The sequence below is a fragment of the Petromyzon marinus genome, chromosome 1 (assembly GCF_048934315.1).
Source record: "Petromyzon marinus isolate PM22_M1 ecotype Great Lakes invasive population chromosome 1, UKy_Petmar_22M1.pri1.0, whole genome shotgun sequence".
Taxonomy (NCBI): Eukaryota; Metazoa; Chordata; class Hyperoartia; order Petromyzontiformes; family Petromyzontidae; genus Petromyzon; species Petromyzon marinus.
The window spans coordinates 23,098,669-23,114,126 of NC_133667.1; the positions used below are offsets into that span (position 1 = coordinate 23,098,669).

General features: G+C 47.1%; 1 protein-coding gene across 9 annotated transcripts in view; it reads right to left on the reverse strand.

Annotated features, from left to right (window-relative positions):
- Window positions 1-15,458, reverse strand: part of LOC116937147 (talin-2-like) — a 246,255-nt gene that overhangs the window by 48,015 nt on the left and 182,782 nt on the right. For all 9 annotated transcript variants that reach the window (XM_076065751.1, XM_032944800.2, XM_032944373.2 and 6 more), the window contains 11 exons: window positions 13,012-13,131; window positions 11,617-11,814; window positions 11,209-11,348; window positions 9,761-9,854; window positions 7,779-7,868; window positions 4,380-4,502; window positions 3,225-3,368; window positions 2,367-2,528; window positions 1,794-1,934; window positions 1,137-1,318; window positions 578-710 (listed from right to left, as the gene is read on the reverse strand). In XM_076065751.1, coding sequence (XP_075921866.1) covers window positions 578-710; window positions 1,137-1,318; window positions 1,794-1,934; window positions 2,367-2,528; window positions 3,225-3,368; window positions 4,380-4,502; window positions 7,779-7,868; window positions 9,761-9,854; window positions 11,209-11,348; window positions 11,617-11,814; window positions 13,012-13,131 — 1,527 coding nt within the window. The remainder of the gene's footprint in view (window positions 1-577; window positions 711-1,136; window positions 1,319-1,793; window positions 1,935-2,366; window positions 2,529-3,224; window positions 3,369-4,379; window positions 4,503-7,778; window positions 7,869-9,760; window positions 9,855-11,208; window positions 11,349-11,616; window positions 11,815-13,011; window positions 13,132-15,458) is intronic.

The window sequence follows — 15,458 nt, forward strand, 5'->3', positions numbered from 1 at the left end:
ATTATCATCTTCCATTTACACAAGCGTTTCCTTCAGGTTAATGGTCAGAACTAAGGAGACCATACAAACGAGACAAAAGTAAACATCGTTTTTCGAATTATCACCCCAAATTGTGACAATCCTTCAATTTGTATGGGAGGAAATGAATGGTTACAGGTCTACTAGCCACCACGTGACAGCTACGTGACAAAAATCCCCCATATAGCCTTCACAGACTTTTGGGGCAGTTCTGTTAGCGAGCACTGCACATGAGGGGGTGGGTGGTCAGCACCATGCCTGGCCACCTTTGTGTCCCTAGTGGCGATGTTTATACATCACACCAGGTCAGAATTGGAGGCTGAGTCGACCTAGGAGAGGCCCAGAACCGATTCAGATAATCGTCACTGGTGTTGGCCGTGAGCGGGAATTGAACACGGGTGACTGGGTTCGTAGCGCAGTGTGCTAACCGCTATACTAGCGATCCACACACATATACACACACACACCTACACACAACAACCAACCACCCCGTGTTTCACACACTGCCACAAGGAGGAGCAGGAGGGGGGGGTTGCAGAGCTGCGGGTGAATGGCTCACCTCAGCAGAGACGTCCTCTCGGGGCGACAGGTTGTTGCTGATGGCCGACATGGATGCCTGGTCGATGTCTCGGATGCAGCCGTTGACCGTGTCGATGGCCTCGTCGCACTCCCTCTGCCCAGGCGCACGGTCTCTGTCGGGCCGCACGTTCGCGCGCGTGAGGGTGTGCGCGTGTGCAGGACCCTTGCTGTTTAAATGTCTCAGTGACTTAAAGCTCCTCACATATCATGTCAACCTTTACAAAATGCCCAGCTGCAATCCAGCCAAGGTGACCCCAGTGGAAACTGTCCCTGTTGTGGCACAAGTTGTATGCACCACTGGCCCTGCAAGTGGGCCCGAGTCTGACAATAGGGGCACATTTGTTGTATTTTTACCAATCAAGTAATTTGCGAATAACGTACTGGGGAGCCCATGGGCCGGGGAGACCCAGGCGCTAGGCTACGCATAGCGGGGATATTTAACAGGAGAGCTCCATTTCATTGCTTATGTCCGAACCGATACCAACCATGCTACGCCACTGCCATTACGTCGAGGTGGTCTGTGATCGTCTCCCCCTCACCTGATGGAGGTGATGAGCTTCTTGATGGAGTCGGACACGAGGCGCGAGTGCCCAGCGAGGATGGCCCAGGACGGCGGGTCTTTGGGGTTGAGCGCAAGCGAGCGGGCGGTCCGCACGAGAGCGCTGGACCCATCCAGCATGGAGCACCCGGAAGCCAGGATGGGCTCCCGCGCCTCGCGGCCCTGCACGGGTCCAGCGGGACACACAGTGACTCAAGACTCAGTCGCTTCCAAGCACACGCTGGCATAGCAACTCTTCAGACCCTCCAGAAAGCACCCAAGCTCTGATATCGTCTGGTGGCCTAGTGGGTCAGGTCTTTGGAACAGTAATGGTAGTGATGGTAGTTAACAAACCCACTTTGGGGGATTTTTTTTCCCCTTGCTTATTTGAACAGTAATAGAGCAACAAGCCTTAGTGGAGTCAAATGTGCATTTTTTCCTGACCAAATATGATGTTATGGTAAGCTGGAGAGAATCATAAAGCATGGAGGTATATATTTTTTCGAGAGTGTAAAAACGTGCGTCTCTTTATCGAGAAAGGGACAGATTTTTGCACCGATGATACAGAAGTCTCCCTTCTAACCAGCTTTGCCCAGGCGTGGCGGAGTCCAGCGTGTAATAGAATGTGTGCGAGGTTGACCCCGGGGTCGCGACCGACCTGGGGGCTGATGTGGGCAGGGACGCTGGCGAACTCCGGGTTGGAGGCGAAGGCGGCGAGGCTCTCGACCGCCTCCAGGAGGGGGCTCGTGGCCGTTCGGCACTGCTCCCGATTCTCCTCCGAGAAGTCCCCATCCAGTGCCTGTGACGCGCGGGTTCACATTTGCAATGTACGTTGGACAACAAACTAAACAGAAATAGCAGTTCTAGAGACATTACTTTTCAATTAAGATTTAAAAGTGCATAGCTCTCAGTGGCTTCTTAATATCGGAAAGAAGATCATTCCAGACGGCCGCAGAAGCGCATCTGAAAGCGCGAGATGCGGTGACCTTCTTTGCAGACAAGCCGCATCGAGCACGGACGGTATGGCGAAAACAACAACAGCAACAACACGAATCAAAACCATCCCGCACAAACACCAGTCCCACTTCTACCCAACTAAGATTCGTGGCAGGATGGCGCCGCGGTTCTAAGCGCTCGACTCAGTAACTAGCCGGTGGTGGGCTCGACCCAACATCCCCGAGCCTAGCCCCCCCCTCCACCCACTAGCGTTAAGGTCAAAGGGCTCACGCACCTTGATGGTCTTCACCAGGTTGGCGGTGCTGTTGGCCACCTCCTTTGCAGACTGCACAAAGTGGCGCTTGGCGGCCGGGTTGGGGGTGCGCGCTGAGGCCACGCGGCACGCGTTGCACAGCGCCGACGTGTGCTTGGCCACGATCGTCGCTGCTGACAGCACCTGCACTCGGCGAGGGGGTAGGATGTAGAGTTGGGGGAGGGGGGTGGTGTTGGTGGTGGTGATGGCGGGGGAGGGAATGTTGGGGGGGTTTGGGAAAGGGAGTATGGAGATGTAGGAGGGTGAATGAAGACAAAGATCTTATTCTGTTCTGACTTTTAAAAAAAACCTGTAGAGATAAACTGTACAAATCAATCAGAATACTGAAACAAAGATTTTTTTAAAAAATACTTTGACAAAATATTTCTTTATTTTACATTCAATCTTCATCGTTTCTGTTCGTGTGATTATTATTACTTACGACTCAAGAGATTAACTTGAAATCCTTTTTGAGATTATTTATGATCGACAGTACTTGATGAAATGTCAAAGGGTTCCCTCTGACAAGAGGTTTGTGCGCCGATTGTCTTAATTTATGACCCTGAGGGACAGTGTTTAAAATCACAAATTCCTATGACAGAGACCAGGTACTGCATGGGGAAATTACTATTGACGTTTCCCAAAGCAGTACTCATTTTATCGATCACAAAAAGACGATGAGGTTGAGTTGACCCCATCCGAAGATTTGAACTCGTGACTTCCAAAGTGGGAATCTTAACGATAAAGAGCGACTCGTTTAATTAAGAACACGATCGCTTGTCTTTATTTGGCTCAGAATCATTGCGGACTTTCATAAATAAGGTGATGAGGGGATGGTACCTGGGACTGGTTGCTGGCGGGGTCCAGAAGGCTCTGGCAGGCCACTTGGATGGCTTGGTAAGCGCGTGAAAACTGAGCCGGGTCCACCACACCTTGCTGGCCGGGCCGGCTGCCTGGGTCCGAAACGCCCACGAGGTACGCCGACTGCACACGTTAAACATTACAGGCAGAGAGAGGGGTCAAGGAAAGGAACTGCAGAGCGAGACAAAACTCTGGTCCCAACATTGCCATCGGAGCCCATGCCACAAGGTGAAGCAATGTCATTCCAAAAAATAATTCAATATTCACATGAGTCTAGAGTGAAAAGTCAAAGTGTCTTCAAGTTCAAACTAGAAAGAGGGCAGTGGATCGCCTCTTTTAGCGGCACTCAACCAGCAGTGGAAATTCCACATTCCCATTGCAGGGATCAGCCTTAGCGGAATACCCACAGTTTATTTACCAAAAAGTGGTACTCGATTGATAGATGCTGGAAGAACAATGGGCTGATTTGGCCCCCAACTAGGATATGAATTCACAACATTCCAATTGTAATTAGAACGTTCTGCCACAGCGCCACTCAACCAGACAACGTCGGCTTCAAGGAAAATGAAAATTGTTTAACAGTAAAACGTTCACTTCCATCGGCGGCCTTGAAACAGTGGTGCAAATTCCCTGTCCCAATGGTGGAGACAGTTAATTGAGTTCGAACGGTGTTTAAATAAGTAGGGTTATATGGACAACTTCACATGGAGTATGGGTAGGGTTAAGTCTTTTGGCAAGAAGTTTAGGATTAAGGTTGAATTGCTTGCATGGTAGGCTCAGAGCCAGAAGTCTCTCTGCATCGCATTCCATGACCCTAACGAGACTTGCGGATTGTTAAGAATAACTAAACGACCAGCAGCGATGGCGGGATGGACGCAGATACATTTTACAGCCTTGGCTTAATGCAGCAATGTCTTTTGGTCACTTATAAGGTTATGTACGAGGTTAACTGCACAATAATTAAGGTGTATTGACCAACACATTTCGGAATGAATGGGCTCAAGCGACAGAATTATGTCTTCAGGATTTGATCACTGTCCCACTCGTCTGCATCGCGGCACCATGCAAAGCAAAGGGCTGTAGATGGCCGAGCTGCCCAAGTGACAGTGTCGGCCGCCTTTGCTGTATCATCACCTGGGCAGCAGCCTCCGTGAGGCCACAGAGGGCCTTTGACGCGGAACCGATGGACTCGCCAAATGCAGGCAGATCGGTAGTCTTTGCGTGCTGAGAGATGCCAGCCATCGCCTCACCCAGCACCTACGGCACACGCAAATAAACGTGCGCACACACACACACACGATTCCCAATGCGTTATAAAGGAAAGTCAAACAAGGCAACCACACAGGTCGGCCCAGAACATTTCTCCTACCACGCTTATTGTAAATGTATTTTGTATAAGTTGTGGTGAATAAAAGAAAACGTTAAGGGTATGTTTGGCCATCACAAAAATAACATTTAGGTAAATTCTTCAATGTACTTTCTGGATCAGTGTTTTCTAGAAGCATGTGTTTAAGCAGTCAAAACTCTCATCGATTGTTGACTTTATGAGCATCAGGAGAATTGCCAAAAGAGACTGGAAGTAAAAGAAATGGCCCAGAATTTGGGCTGCTGGAAAAAAAAGAATTCACAAGGTTAATAAAATTGCTGGAACTAAATATGTATTTGTTTTTCTGTGGCAACAGACACTTGTTTGTTTATTAATCGCTAAAAAAATATGTGTTTAGCTATATTAGGGATGCAGGGCATTTACTGAATAATAAGAATCGCTCATTTATATTCCTTAGTTTTACTTAGTAGGTAGGGCATTACTCTGAAATGCACAATGGCCATTAACCAAGATTTCCTAACTTGTGTGCCCACTTGTAAGCGCAGCACAAAAGCACATGTTTGTAACATCCACGTTGTTCCCCCATTTTTGTAAACCGCTTTCTGCTTTGAGATCTTTAAACATCTGTGGCTTAATTATTTTTCCATTTACAGTTCGTGATTTTATTTTCTGTATAATACAGCCAGGCCTTCCCAGTTCCTGCATGCTGCCGCACTTAAACCACGAGGCCTTGCAGTGAAGAAGCTTTTTAAGATACAAACATTGCAACCACATGACTGAGGGTAAGAAGATCTCCCCCTCCCCCTCTCTCGGCGTATCCCAATAGGGGAGACAACACATTGATGTAAATGTTTAATAAGATAACTGCTGTGTCGCAATGCATTGTTACCAAGATCACTTGAGCTTAGAAAATGTGATGGCAAGGCCAGATTTCACCGAGAATGACCAATGTTGAATTTTATTAAAACGAAGCAATATATTTTTCTAATTGAAACAAATTATTTGGTGATGCTGCATTGGGAAGTGGTGCACAAACGCACATCCATGAAATGATTTACGCGCTATGCAGAAGAGCCATTGCCCAAAACATGGTCAATTGAATATTTAATTATTTTAAGGCAGTGTTATTGACGAATGTGTTGTATTCATTTGTTAGTTTTCAACTGACGCTTCGGAATTGCTGTAGGCAGCAGAGGCTATAGGCAGCAGAGGCCATGGTAGAAAAATCCACTGTTGCACTGTACTTCTGTGTACACCGCCTTCACCAACCCATAGTGATCGCCATGATCAGGCTTGGCCAGATAACCTCCTATGACTCACACGGTGTGGGGTGGCCCCCTCATCCAGCAATGGACAGACAAAAGGGGACACACATGTGCATGCCTAGGGAATTGAAGAATAGTGTTATAATAATATCATGGACTTGATGCATAATGAAAATATAATCCCTGATAAGACTGTGTTAGGTTTGGCTCTACATCTTGGCATTTCCACATCTGCCTTCTCAACCTCACATTAACCTAACCCAATTTAATAAGCTTGTCAAGGCTCACATATGATCATTAATCTAGCTCTCTCTCTCTCTCTCTGTTGGCGGTCACTTTGCATTATTGGGCCCGGATTGTAGCACTTTGGCCCCTTGTTTTTGTATTCATCATTTGTACCAATTCCAGTTCTCCTTTGGTAAATAGATCCCACTTGTGTGAAACCTCTAAGCGGGTTATCAAAGGCCAACTCAACTGATTGTGAAAGCACTTAATGCTTTGCTGCCGTGCAAGGTGCATTAATAATCTAATCTAACATAATAGACTGAGTGTTTTTTTATGTTAATGTTTTCCCCGTGTTGAAAAAGGAAGCAATAAGTGTGAAAATGTAGTGATATATAATACTCCAACTCTCCAAACAGGTGATGGCCCGGAATTGCATATCAGGCACTAAGACCACCTTATCGGTGACAAACGCATCAGCAGCGAGTGATGGGGGGGGCACCATTAAACACCACCGTACCTTCTCATGGATCTATCTACATTTAGCCAAAGAAGAATTCTGCTCCATTGTCACTAAACATTTGTTCTTCTGATGCCACTTTTAAATGAAGTGGAAGAAGTGGATGCAGTGCGAGCACAAGGTCGGAACAGTATCTCTTTCTACACTGCTAAATGATTCCTTAACACGCTCAGCACTTTTAAATAAATCATTGTGCTAATAAGTCGGCATGCACTTATGAATACGTTTATAATTTAAAATGTATTCTTACGGTCAAAATGATCGCGTGTGGGAGAATCTATTACTTAGAATGAAATGCAAGTCATTTTACACTTATATGCTCTTAATACTGAAGCTAAAGGAGCAAAGGAAGCCATATAAGCATCACAAAATAATGATAAATAGTACAAATGAGACAGAAGAGATATTGTCTCTTGAAAAGAAATGCAACCCCAATTGAAATGGGCAAATATGTCAACATCTTAAGCCAGATAAGCAACTAAATTCATGCTCACTAAACCATTAATGTAAGAGTCAAAGTGTCCCCGTGCTTGACGTTTGATTTGAATAATTTAGCACGGCCGCTACGAAGCATGCTTAACCAGAGCAGGTGTTTTATCTCCGCAACTTGTACAGAAACAATCCGTGGAGCATTATTAAAGCTCACCGCTTGCTGTAACATTGATGCTAAATATAAACGTTCAGTTTCATCGTTGTTCAAGTGGTCATAGAGGAAAAACATATATGAACACATCTGTTTATATGGAGGTCCCATACGCGAATGTATGAACTACTCTTAAAATTAAATATCCTTAATTAACATAACATCACTGAGAGTCACAATACATTTTCAAGTGAGTCCCATATTGGTGACGAGTTTCCAATTTCCCGGGAAAGGAACCCGGAGGTGTCTACGAAAACCCACAATGTACTTGGGAAGACAACTCAGAATCCGCACAAACACACAGGCCAGGAGCCTGTTTGCTGTACTGCCACCTACTAACCACCTCGGGCATAAAGAGTTTGGGTGTCAACACAATGTACTGAACCACGCCTTCAAAGTGCCTGCACCACAGGCAAGGACCACTGAGCCCGGTGTACATTTGTGTGCTGTTCCGTTAGAAAAGAAGACACCAAATGTAAAAGAGGACGGTGATGTGTCCCACCCATCCATCACACCGCAGCATTGTCTATGTGCTGTGTCACGGTAAAGCCCTCACCTTGGAGTTGTCCATGACGCTTTCGATGCAGTCAAAGTAGGAAAGGTCATTGACCGGCTCAGTCGGATTGTCCAGCATCCCACGCACAGCCTGTCAGTGGGATAAGGGGAGGTGGGGGGGTGGTCAGAGTCAGCCAAGGAGTTCCAACAGAACACAAAATGCCAACCAAACCATTAGACCACTGAACACGATGTCAAGAGATTGTTCTGGCCAATGTCGTTGATATGAAACCACCATCCCCGAAATCCTTCTGCTAGATCTCGCAGCTGTTGCACTTCAACACCAAATCTCCGAAGGTCTGCTCGTAGAGAATCCCACATCGCACTCTAGGTGCTCCCCTTCAACACTAACCACGGAGTGTCACTCCAATGTCTTGGTAGCTCGACCTCATCCACCTGGTTCCAACCACTGCACCATTAATACATCCATATTGCTCTCCTCTCACGCTCTATTCTGAATGTCAAAGTTGCTCACTGGATCCTGCCAAGAACATTCGAGCACCCTCTGCAAGCACTTACATTCAAAGGTCAGGGGCTCCCCTTTGGTAGCCACCTCTGGTCGAGCTCTTGAACCATTTCAGTGCCGTTGATTTTACGAGCGCCGCCCTTCAAGCGGCCAACTCTTAACACTCGAGGTTACTCTCCGCTCTTCCAGAATGCTTGATGTAGTCAATGGAAATCTGCCTGCCCCCCTGCCCGCCCGCCTGCTCTGAGTGTGCTAACCCTCTATCTCACTTGCTGCTAACCCCCGGAGGGCCGCAATCTACGCAGATCCGCGTTACACGCGAGAAACTGTGTGTGGCTTTTACAGCAGCACGGCATGCTCACACGCTGTGCATTAATGCTCAACTTCAGATGTCCATCTGCTAGACAATATGCTTTGGATAAACACCCCTGGGCCCGGAGATGGAAAGTAGATGCCAAAGTGTCCTAGTGCTCGAGAAAGCGAGGGATTGCACTATCTTCCGTCGATTCTCATTCAGGAGTGGACATTCCACATTGGGCTATTTGACCACTGTTAACCTCCCACAAAGTGGTAATAATTGTATCAGTCCCAGAAGCATTATGGGCCGAGATTATTCCCGAACCGGGATTGTAACTTACAATCTTTGAAGTAAAAGTCAAGCACTCCAGCATCTGTCAGGATTTGCAGCTATATTCCCTTACAAGCATTAAAATATCTTTTTGCTAAACTGTCAATAAATCCTTAACAAATGCTTCCCCCCCCCCCCTCCACTTTGTCCTACTCTTTGCTATCGTTGGAAGTCATTGTATGTCTTGCTGGCTATGAAAACACCGGCTGATGCAATAGCAACAACAAAAATGTGGCTTGGAATTGCTTTCCTTGTAGCCTCTCATAGCTGGCCAAAAGCATTTCCACTGGGAGAAGGTTGAAGAACCTTTCTTGACTCAAGGGATTTACTTCAGCTTTACAGACTCTACACACAAAAACAAATCGAGGAGAAGTAATTTGCTTCCCATTACTTTTTGGACCGACTGCAAAATATTGCGAGTAAGTAATAAGACAGATGCTTCTTAACTCATGCCACGATTGAACACTTTCCCCATGTCCAGGCATCGTGTCACGCAAGGGGGTTGCAGCAATAAATTGCATAGAGTAAGCGGGACCTCATACGCAAATGCTGTTGGTTAATAATAATAATAATCATATATTTGTATATTGCAACACACATGGACCTCCTTACGTACAGATGCAGTGCGTTCCAAAGTCTCAGCGCAATGCAGCCAAAGGGGAGAAAAGGCCAAAGAGGACGTCGACCGCAGAGATGGAGCGATGAGATCAGTCCGTGTTGCAGCTGTTCGGTGGATTGTTTTTGCATCGCAGCACCGTCACGAGGGATGGCGATGGATTGGGGAGGACTGCATCGAGCAGCGGATCGACCGTGGCTGACGATGATGAAACGGATTTTTTGCTTTAAAACACCAGGGGCCAACCTGCCACGTTGGCCGTGCGAGAGTCACCTCGAGTTGACGCAGGGCGTTGTCGCACTCCCTCTGGCCGGGCGCTTGCTGTGTGCACATGCTGATGAGCAGGTTGATGCTGTCCGTCACCGCCCTGGGAACACGGCACAGCGACGAGCCAGAAGTCAGCGTCTTCCCACGCACAAACCAGCAATGGGACGGAACTCATTGCTCTTGGTGGCTCCTAAGCAACTGGCGGAAATTCCACATTCCTTCAGTGCGGGTAAAAGTTTATCTAAAGGGCAATCATTGATGGCCTCCCGTAAAATTGTACACATTTCATTAATCCTAGACAGATGATGAGGTGAGGGATTTGGTGAGGGCTAGGGTATACAAGGAGTAGTGCCAGAGATAGTTTCTATGAATAGCCAGGGCTAGAGTTAGGGCATTGGCTAGGGGTAGCTAATTCTACCACTAACATTGTGGTCCTCGCACCCTTTCTTTGTTTGAATGTAAAAGTCGACGGTCAGGTCAAACAGAGTGGCACTCATCTCTGTAATCTGGCCTGAACCAACTGTGGGCATTCCATGAAAGGGACAGTAAAGACACAGGACAGTCACTGCTAACCTTACACAAACTATTACTTAATTTATCCACCTTGGAGGAATGATGATGGGCTGAGTTGACCTCGAACCCCACCATGCAATGTCCTGGAACTGTGACTGCCACCACTATCAGCAGTCTTGTGCTGCGGTCGTTCTTGTCAGGGCAACTGCTTAGCTCAAAGGCCCTAACCAGCTGATGTAATCACGTCTGAGTCTGGGTTGGTGTGTCAGGGGCTAGTGCAGAACAACAATGGATTTTTCTCCACTGCCCCCCGCTGCCCACAACGCCTACTACACACCCATCCTCTGGTTAATGGTGGTCGCCCATCCAAGGACTATCCAAGCTCAACCCCTGCTTAGTTTCCGAGATCTAACTAGATTCGAGTGGTGTGGTCATTGGCTCGCTGTCCAATGCCAACTGACTGGCATTACAATGATCGATGCGTTATTTCAGCAGTTGACACAGTTTAGTCAATCCTCCGTTTTTTCCCCTCCACCTTTAGAAACATGCGTTTAGATTATTTAGCTGCTTCAAATTTCCACATGATAAGCCACTTCATTGAGCTATCATTTGTGGCCAGGTTGCTTCTGAAAAGGAAGCTAATAGCTCAGTGGGCTTTACCTGGTAAGATAAAACATAGGTTAGTTTTATTTGTATATTTTTTTTAAAGTGATGTATTTACCTTTCCTATACTTTGCACTCCAATCGTTTTTTCGAACTGTTTGTTGTTGTAAAGTCCTGACCCACCCCAACTGGACATCTTTGAGCTTTATAGCGCATCGGATTCCTCCAGTATAAATACACATTCTGATTCTGAATTGAGCCTTCCTTAACGAATGACCGCCGTTCACGCTGCATCGTGAGCAGCAGCAGCAGCAGCAGCCGCCCTCACAGGCAGTCACCTGGCGGCAGACGCAAGCTGGTTCTTCACGTTCGGGGCTGCAGGGTCAATCACCATCGACTTGGCTGCCATCAGAAGCTTGGAGGAGGACACCGAAATGTTCTTGAGGTTCCCAATCACCTGTACCTGGTCCTCCTTGGTCTGTGGGGTCATGTGGCAACCAACAATTTAAAAAAAAAACGGCTTGCATTGTCTACAATAAGTTCGATTACACAAACATAATTTAACTTTAAATCAAAGTTACATATTAAAATTCCCAGCAGCGGGAATTCGTTCGGGAAGACAATCTTTTTGTCGACTACATCCTGTGCATAACAAATGCTTTTAATCGATTAATCATTACGCGAGCAATCCCTCCCTCCTGACACCTGCGACCACGGTGCCGATTAGCGCCACTGCTTTGCTGCACCTGTGTGAGGCCGGCCATCTCGATGCCGGCGTCGAGGAAATCGGAGAAGTCTCGGCCGAAGCGACCTGAGGCCGTGGCGAGCTCGCGGCTGGAGCCGTGGGAGGCGTGCACCACGCGGCCAGTGGCCTGGTTGAGGCCGGCGGCCGCCTGCGTGAGTCCGCTCTGCGCCTCGTGGTACGAGCGGCCACTCTGTGGGAACTGCACGGCCCATGACGACAGCGAGAGACACGGGTGGCAGGCGGCGAGTGAGTGGATGCTGAGAGACAGTTCTTGTTTATTTTGTTTGTTTTTAATTTTCCATATGTGCATCGGGTATCCGCGTCTGCCATGGTTTTGTGTGGATGTGGAAAATTTATAATGCTCCAGTGTGCGACTGTGGTCATCCAGAACAGACCATACAACGTGTATGTATGTATGTTGAACTTCTTTCACACCGCACATAGCCAACCATGCTAATCAGAAGGTTGCGGGAAAAAGACAACAAATTAAACATAAAAAGGAGTTCTAAAGAAATGAGTTTTCAATCTAGATTTAACAGTGCATAGCTCCAGTGGCTTCCTAATAGCGAAAGGAAGAGCGTTCTCAATCAACAAATACGAAGGAGACATCACAGCGATACACTCCGCTGCTCCTGATGCGGTTATCTGGTTTGGCCACCTGAATGTGAAATTGCAGTTGTTGCTCTGCATCTACATCACCCGTACGAAAGAAGAAGTTCTTGTGAATTTATATTATATTTTGTGGAAGTCAAGACGTTTATTTCCCAATAAAGCCCACGAGCTATATGGCTCTCTTTCAAGGGTGGCTTCGCCAGCAGACAACAGCCGGAGCAAAGCATGACAATTCACCAGGTGTGCGCGTTTATGAAAGAAAAAGTTAATTCATAACAATGTTATCTGAGACACAATTATGTACATTCACACTCTCCAAAAATTTTTGTCTTAATTTCCCCCCCCAAAATCATATTACAATTGTGCCATCAGCATCTTGTCAAAAGACAGAGAATGCCACATTTGAGACTCTCATAATAATTACGTATAAAGCACCCTTAAACAATCCTTCTCAGGGCTCTCAACACAAAGCGATGAAACATTGCTCCTCGTAAACTCCCGACAGGGATTGGAACTCACGGCTGTCCGATATGCGAGCCGAGCGCTACAACCACAGTGCCACGTTGCCAACAAGCGCCACACTTCTCAGCGGCGTTTAATTACCATCGATAACTATTTAATGATTCTGTTGGTCTACCCAAGAAACCGTCACCGAGTCTCATGACTCTCTTTTTGCAGGAGGCTCCTGCCCTGCTTGATTGGTGACAGTTGAACAGGTGGGCTCGTGTGCCGTACGAGCGAGGGGCGGCGGGGTGGGGGGGGGAGGAGGCCACGTGCGACGCACCGAGTCGGCCTGTAGGCGCTTGCTGGCGTCGTTGATGTTTCGCAGCGCGGAGTCGACGTCCTTCTGCCCCGGCAGCGAGTTCACGCAGTTGTTGAGAGCCAGGGACACTGCCTTGGCTACCTGCTCAGCAGCACAGAGACGGAGACCAACATCTTCCCCCCCCCGTTCTAGCCTCATAGACTGCACAAGCAAGGGCTGTTCGCGGGTGCACAGAGGCCAGCACGGCACACCTGCACGAGGGTGCGCTGGCCAGTACTACGTGTGGCTCCCTTTACCGCCCCAGTGCTAAGGCCCCTGGGTACTCAATTCATGTGAGACTGAGGTGAGCTAGGGATGCACATTCGGTACATGCCTGGCTGCGGATTGGAACCCAGGTTAAAGGAATCGTATGGCAAGGCGTCAACCACGGCACCGCCGCTTACCATACTCAGCATTAAGCACGCGATGGCACGCACCCAATGTCACACACGCGCGCACGCAATGTCACGCACACACGCCATGTCAAACGCGTTGCGATGAGCGAGTTCTACATTTCAAATTGGGTTCACGTAGTGAATTTCCAGACTGACACGTAGAGTCACGCGTGGGACACAGCTGTAATGCTTTGGCCAAATAGAGAATAATGGGAGTCACCGCTACACAAGGTGAATTCCATTACCCGATCAGCATTGGAAACACGATTGTTTCACTGCAGAATTTGGCAAAGACTCTCACTGTAAATGCTTTACTGTTGGGGCAAGTGCTACTCGCGACCACATTAATGTTGGCTGGGTGGTGCTGTGGATAGGAGCATTTTTACTCGCGACTGGAAGGTTGAGAGTTCAAATCCCATTGCAGTGGCAAAAAACCCCATTACCCATCTGGGAGCAGAAGTGTCCATACAATGTAAAGGCCGATCCCTGCCATGAGAATGTGGAGCTTTCACCACCGGCTCAGGGCTGCCAATGGAGATGGCCACTGACCCCATTGCTCGTGTGAGCAGAGAACTGTTTTGACTTCGACTCTTGAACCACAGCACGGGAATGTTTGGGGTACACGTGATTACCGAGGTTAGATGCAATGGCGGATTGCGTGAAATTGAGGTGAAAATTTCCCAGAAAAAGGTGAAGAAGTTCCTTCAACTCTTGCGGTCTTAAATTTACTTTTGAATAACAAAGTCAGGAAACATTCCACTTGAGATGCTTTATGCAGCTGGCCACAGGGGCCCCTTGGTCTCCCATTTTCAAGGGTGACAAAGTGTGGAAGACGTTTAATTTAGCAGCCACTGACTTATTCAATGATTCATTGATAATAGTAGATACTTACATTTACAATACATGCATGCAATGGTGAGTAAGAAAATGTAACATATAACCTTCATTTAAAAAAATGCATGCAAATGGTATGCTCATGATATATTCAGGCCAATTGATTGAACGAAACTGCAAAACATTACAAATACTCAGACAAAACTGAAAAAAATCAATATTAAGAGGACACAAAAATAATATATTCTTAATTTGAACCGTGACCCCTAATCATCACATTGGAATGAGTCACTGTTGTGAATTGCTCTATGCCAATAATTTCGACCAAACTTTAGCAAAGCCCTTACTAAGTTTAGATCTCAAATCTCAATGATCTTCAGCAACAGCAATTGAACCTGTGTCACTGGAACCACAACGCGATATACTCCCATTCCGTGATGTGGTTAACAAATGCCATAGCTTTGTCACTGATATGCAACAAAGGCACAACGGCTCCTTTGGGGAATAAAACACTGTTGGAGCAAGCTCTGTACGCGAGCACCTATTAAGGCCAGCAATGCAGATGGGAGAGATGGTTTGAACCACCATAATTGGCAGGCCATCTATATCTCCCCGGAGCTGACATCTACAGACAGCAACAGACACCCATTCGACGTCAACCTACAGGAAGCACAAGCCGAGTTGCAAAAGCAGTTCACCCCCTCTCAATGTGCACAGCCAGGAGTCGAACCCAGGGTAATGGGATTTTAGTGCAGTGCGTGCAAAACATTGCGCTGCTACATCCGCACACGATACAACCGAGGAGCTCAAGCAAGCACACAAGCGCATACCATGTGGCACACATGTCAAGGACAATACAAGCTGCTTCCTGTTTTCAATTGTATCCTCTTGCACAGCGTGCCGACAGCATACTAATGCCCGTGTCGCAGCATGTGATGCTTTGGAAGCCTCGTGATGAAACGTACAATCAACCCAAAGAAAGTGTGTTAAAAGTTACGTCAATTAAAATAATGAACTACCCCTAAAAGTGGTCGTCAGCTGAGTGTTTGTTAAAAGGAGGCTTTGAACAAAACCAGACGCTTTTCATCTTCAATAATCAACCGAAGCATAATATAAATTGATAAATCCATTTAGTTTATTTGTAACTGGGTGACAGCCCATTGAAATGTGTTTCTCTTGGAAAGGAGACCCAATATTAAT